This window comes from Lathyrus oleraceus, chromosome 6, assembly GCF_024323335.1.
Source record: "Lathyrus oleraceus cultivar Zhongwan6 chromosome 6, CAAS_Psat_ZW6_1.0, whole genome shotgun sequence".
Lineage (NCBI taxonomy): Eukaryota > Viridiplantae > Streptophyta > Magnoliopsida > Fabales > Fabaceae > Lathyrus > Lathyrus oleraceus.
In genome coordinates, this window is record NC_066584.1 from 428,501,913 (window position 1) to 428,507,993 (window position 6,081).

Here is a 6,081-nt window from a genome sequence, read left to right on the forward strand (position 1 = left end):
CTTTCTAATCCCCCACTTAGACAGCGCTTTTTACAAAAGCGCTGTCTAAGGTATACGAAAATTTTATCTTAGTTATTTTTACTATTTTATGTTACATTATTTTGAAAATAAGCACACAAAAAAACTAATAAATATTATATTTGACGTCAATTTTTTAAGATAAATAATCGTTCATACATTTTAAAAATATTCAGAAACATCGATAAGGATTATATTAAAAATTCTCCGTTAGATAATATTTAAAATGAACGAGAAGAGTATAAATATACATAGTAATCATGTACAAAAATTTGAAAGTGAAGAGAATCCATCAAAATTGGCGCCTAATCTACCGTCTTTGGAAGTTGAAGAGTTTGATTGAGACAGCAAAAATACATGCAAAGAGCACTCCTGTCCCAACAACAACAGCTGCACAAACACCTATGAAATCATGCTTGATACCAAAGTAACTTGTTATGAATTCTTGAACTGTTTCATTTTCTGATTCCATCATGATGTTTATATCTCCAAATTGTGATGCTATCAATCCATATATAGTCCAAGCCACAGGACATGCCCACGGGTTGTACAGCCGATGAATTCTGGACCCCAAGGAAGAGAACAGCAGTATACATCGAACCGAACGCATTAAACAGATCTTGTCTATTTGAGCTGAAAATCAACAAAAGAGGTTAGAATTTGTTCAACTTGGAAAGAAAAACAGATTAATAATTGAAGTTTCACTTACTATTTCCTGCCAAGATCCCAGAATATTGTTCCAAACATCAAGCCTATGAAAGTAGTGAAGAAGAACCTCACAGCAGTATATGGCGGATTGCGCCAATACGACCAATGTTGTTTCCATAAGCAAGCCAAGCATTGGACCGAAAATGACTGTGAGTATTGGGTGGAGAAATGAAGATCCTTTGAACCATAAGCAGGTTTGCCTAATTCTTCTATAAGTTGCTTGTTTCTCCTAAACAACTCAGAGTTTTTGTATGTATCATTAAAATCAACACCTAAAGTAAGTTCTTGCGCCGAACTCGTAACTTCCAACATCCATGTTGCTGGATTATAGCCATCTTTGATTTTACTAACCCCTTCAATGCTCTCAAAATACTTGATCAGTTGACTCGAATGACGACCCAACGGCCCAACGTATACTTCTTGTCCTCCGCGCTTCATCAGGAATAACTAAAAGAAATCATATATGTATGATAAGATATGTCATTTCAATTTTCAAGTCCAGAAGATGAAGAATCAGAAAACACTTGTTTTTTTTATCGAAATCATTTCTTACCTCGTCAAAAGCTTCGAATATGTCGATACTTGGTTGATGAATGGTGCAAACAACTGTTCTTCCTGTGTCAACTGTGTTTCTAACGGTTCGCATAACAATTGCAGCAGCTCTAGCATCTAAACCAGATGTAGGCTCATCCATGAAAATTATGGAAGGGTTGGCAACTAACTCAACTGCTATAGTTAGCCTCTTACGTTGTTCGGTTGAAAGACCGTTCACGCCAGGCAAACCAACCAAAGAGTTTCTCAATGGATTGAGCTCCACTAGTTCCATTACTTCCTCAATGAACATCTACAACCATTTATCAGATATCTCGATTAATGAATCAAGTATAAAAGAAAATCGCAAAGTGTCCCAAGCTTTAAATACGAACCTTTCTTGTATTGTAATCAACTTCGGCTGGTAAGCGAAGCCATTCCTCTCGAATGTGGTTCGAAAGGAAGAACCATTCCTCTTTTCTGTCTGCGGCTAGAGGATTCTCCTGAACTTGCTGCATAACAACTGCAAGTTTGTTAAGGTTCTAAAGACATTATGAGTTGCGTTTTCACAAGTGGTATGATAACAATAGATCACCTATACGCGGTAATTCAACTTCTTGGTGTGTGCCATTTGTTGTGCTGTCTTCTGATTCTTCATTTATAGTTGCTTGTGCCTTATCAAATGCTGTAAAAATCATTCATCTTTGTTAATGAAATATTTTCACTAACATAAGAAATTTAAATAACCAAATATGAAGATAGATACTCACGATTGAGATGCGTGAGAGCCACGGTGAATATAATGTTATAAAGAAACATAAATCCTACTAATGCACCAACCCCTATCCAATACCAATATGCGTCTGTGAAGAATCCGCGAGATTCCAAAACTTGAATTCCTAGTGTTTTATTCGAATTTGGTGTAAACTACAATCAATGAGAAAACGAATTAGGCCTGCGAGTTAACTAAAAGTTCTAAAGTTGCAAGTTTAAGAAATTACATGGTTCCAACTATCTCCGAGGAATTCATTCACCATTATAGCATTTTGTCCATACATCAAAGGTGAAATCCAGTAACCCCAAATCCACCAGCTTTTGATATCCTCTGCATCATAATATCATCGCCAACGAAATCGAAAGAAACATTAATATGGAGTTCCATTATATGATATCATGAGCAAATACTCTCTTGAGAAGTTAGCTTTTAGTAGTTCCTTCTTGTTAACACCATACTTTTCAGTGGTTAATGCTGCTGGATGATTCTTAGACTTGTCGAATGGAATTGCGAGCTTGTCTCCTATTTTCCTTCCAACATGGTATGATTGAAATGTCTCGGCGAATTGAGTAACTGTTACAAATCTGTATGGTTTTTCTCTGTGGAACCAATACTGTTCTTGATCCTTCTTTGAAGTTACCTGCAAAAAGAAATCGGTTATACGGATGACTAATAAAACGAAAAAGACTGAACATGGTTCAACCCGATTCGATCCGGTTCTAAGAGACTGAGAGCCGAACTCAGTTAAACTTTGACTTACTTCTTGAAGAAAGTCAGCTGCACCTTTTCTCTCAGGACATTTGAAACCAACAAATTCAAAAAAGTCGAGAACATGTTCGCGTGGTCCTTGGTAAACAATTTGACCGTCAGAAATAAGAATAATGTCGTCAAAAAGTTCGTAAGTGGGCCACAAGTTAGGTGTAGGAGTTGATAGAGAAACACCTGAGAACTCAATAAGACTCTTAATACACTTGTATTTACCTTGAACATTTCCTCAGGGTCATTATTATGAAGCATGTTTATGAGGCGAGCAACAGAATTTTGTTCCTCACTGAAATCTTCCTCGTCGATCTATGGGTAAGATAAAAAAAAGTATTAAAATTGGGTCAAGGTTGAGCAAATAATATGCTTATTAGAGAAATACACAGATATAATTGTTACATAGAGTATTGTTACATAGAGATAAAATTGTTATGATTAACCAACAGCAAGGTAATGTAATGTACCTTATCAGCAGTGGATATGTAAGTGTTATTCTTCATAATGCTTTGGATTATAACCAGAGCCATGACTTTATTTGTCACGTTATCAAGATGATCCATTACATGAGGATAATTAGAAAGTGTCAGTGCAGTCACAACATCATTGTATTTATCAAGTGGGGCGCTTAACAGTGCAACAACTTGCTTTGTTGCTCTACTGTCATCAAGCTTTGGTTTTCCAGACAGCTTCTTGACACATGATCCCTGCATTAATTTCAGAAAAGAGGCAGTTTAGCTACTAAATGAAAATGCTATCCACACAATATCATATGAAAATAGCAGATCAAGAAGATGTTGTCAGTGATGTTTGAAAAATAACATACCAGTACTAGATCCACATAATCAAGTCGGTCTGGATGAACACGGAGAGTAAATGTAAGAAGAGATACATGTAAAGCTATTGCACCCACAATAGGCATGTCAACCTGTGCTTCTATCACCTGCAGTCAAATGCAGGTTATGGTCTTGGACTACAAATCCACAGCCCACACAATAAAAAGCATAATTAGCAGGCACAAAGAAGAGACACTGTCCCTTTCTTTCTCTCCGACTTTTCTCTTTTATTTGGGAGGTTGGTCCAAATGGAACATGGTGTAATCCTATTAAAACCAAATGACTATAATGTGACACCAACTGAAAGCAGGATGACAACATTATATAGCTTTGGCTTACTCCATGAGTGCACTGCCAACCCATACAACTTCTAATACTCCCTCCATTCCTTTTAAGTTGTTGTTTAAAGATTATTTAGACATACTAGGACAATCAATAAATTTTGTTACTTTTAATGGAATTATTTGTTTTTCCTATGATACCCTTAACTATATCATCTCATTTCATTGATTTCTCTCTCAGTAATAAATAGTTAAGGGCATTATTGACAAACTAATAATTAATGATGCAATGAATTTTGAACGACAACTAAACAGGAGCAATTTTTTCCAAACTCATACATCCAAACTCATTGCATTTTCTTTTCTATTTAATTTTCACTTAAGATAAATCAAATACTGTTTTCTCAAGACAACCTATATGAAGAAAATTATTTCCAGAGATTCAACTAAACCACAATTCTCAAAATTATAGCAAAAGAAACCCAAGATCCAATTAAAACTAGTGGAATTACACATCTATTTTTTCATTACTTATCCATATAGTACAAATATTCTAGGGTTAATGATTGGACAGAACGATATATAATTTAGGGCATGAAGATTAGGTTATAAAATTTCACCTGGATTGAACATCTTCCTTTCCTCTTAATCTTTTCAAAACACAAGAAATACCAGCATTCACTCCAGTCATAACAGCAAAGTTCCGAGCCTGAATCAAAGGACCTCCAGCAAGAGCCTATAATAAACAAATCAAATAAAAATTATCATTTATCAAAAGCGAGAAACCCTAACTTTTCAAATTAGGGTATCGAATTACTGTAAGACAGTGAAAAAGGACTCAACCTGTGCTTGTTTAAGAGAAGCCATGGCTTGAGGGCTGAGAGTCGCGTTAGGAGGTGGAGCGAAAGCAGCGGGAGCGTTGCTGGTGAAAGTACCCATGCAGGCACCCATAACAGCGCCTTGAGCGGCGCTAGTGGTGGCAACGACGGCGGCTTCAACGGCCATAGACTGTTTGGAGAGCCAAAGCTTGACACCGTTTTCGATGTTTTTAAAGCGTGTTTGAATTTGGGTGATTGGGTTTTGAATTTGGTGCGGTAAACCCTTGGACGACAACGACAACGCCATCGTTCTTTGCTGCTGCTTTCCTTGTTCCATGCTTGAAGTTTCAACGCCGCAGTGGAGTTGGAAGATGCAATGGATGGAATGGATATTTTGGATTGATAACGTTTTTGTTTAATACTTTGCCTTTTTATATAATTTTATTTATTTATTAGTTACTTTGAATTGGAAAATTCATTAATTCAGACAACCGGCCTTTTTAACTGGAAAATGTTATTCAATTAATTCAGACTTTAGACAGCGCTTTATCAAAAGCGCTGACTAAGGTCTATATTTAAAAGTGCTTTCTAAAAGCGCTGTCTAAGGGGGGGTCTTAGACAGCGCTTTTAGAAAGCGCTGTCTAAGACCCCCCCTTAGACAGCGCTTTCATTATTCTTTTGGAACATTTTCCGTGTTTTATTTTAATTTTAACCTTAGACAGCGCTTTCTTTTAAAAGCGCTGTCTAAGATGCGCTGTTAAAAGTCATTTTTGGCGTAGTGTATGCCAAGCATGTACCATCCTCTGCTTCAAATGTTGGGGATCTTAACCCTCTTGATACAAAAAGACCTTCTAACTGAGTGTTATTAGGTTTATCCCTCAAGGGGAACCCAAGTTGACGACGAGCCAAAGCAGGGTTGTAGTTGATTCCTCCTTGTGTACCAATGAGAGACACATTAGATAATTCACCATAACTATCAAGAATATCCACACTACTCAATGTAGAATCATACCAAACAATATCATCATTAGTGAGAGACATGAGTCTCTGAGACCACCATAGACATTGTTTGTTCTCCAAGAAAGTATGCATCTGAGGCAAGTGCGAAATAAACCACTTGTACAAAAGAGGAACACAACAAACAATAGCCCCAACACCTTTAGAATTCCTCAAATGCAAATAAAAATACATGTCACCCAACAAAGTAGGAACATTATTCTAAATCAAGAAGATTCTAATGGCGTTAACATCAACAAAACCGTCAATGTTAGGGACAAGGCTAAACCATAGATGAGCAAAACAAAGATGGCTTCAAAAGCATCAATACTACCGGCTTGAGCAAAGACAGTATCGTT

The 6,081-nt window shown here is 36.6% G+C and overlaps 2 protein-coding genes across 2 annotated transcripts; both read right to left on the minus strand.

The window, feature by feature from the left end:
* Nucleotides 1-215: 215 nt before the first annotated feature.
* On the minus strand, nt 216-3,713 carry LOC127096073 (pleiotropic drug resistance protein 1). The gene is made up of 12 exons (XM_051034694.1): nt 3,618-3,713; nt 3,259-3,498; nt 3,085-3,103; nt 2,793-3,025; nt 2,424-2,672; nt 2,259-2,372; nt 2,028-2,184; nt 1,853-1,942; nt 1,653-1,780; nt 1,280-1,570; nt 728-1,173; nt 216-651 (listed from the first exon to the last, which is right to left on the minus strand). Exons 1-12 carry the CDS (start codon nt 3,711-3,713, stop codon nt 474-476), a joined length of 2,241 nt encoding a protein of 746 aa, XP_050890651.1. The 3' UTR covers nt 216-473.
* Nucleotides 3,714-3,719: 6 nt separating this feature from the next.
* Nucleotides 3,720-5,122, minus strand: LOC127097568 (chloroplastic import inner membrane translocase subunit HP30-2). The gene is made up of 3 exons (XM_051036059.1): nt 4,752-5,122; nt 4,529-4,644; nt 3,720-3,734 (listed from the first exon to the last, which is right to left on the minus strand). Exons 1-3 carry the CDS (start codon nt 5,061-5,063, stop codon nt 3,731-3,733), a joined length of 432 nt encoding a protein of 143 aa, XP_050892016.1. The 5' UTR covers nt 5,064-5,122; the 3' UTR covers nt 3,720-3,730.
* Between the last annotated feature and the right edge of the window lie 959 nt (nt 5,123-6,081).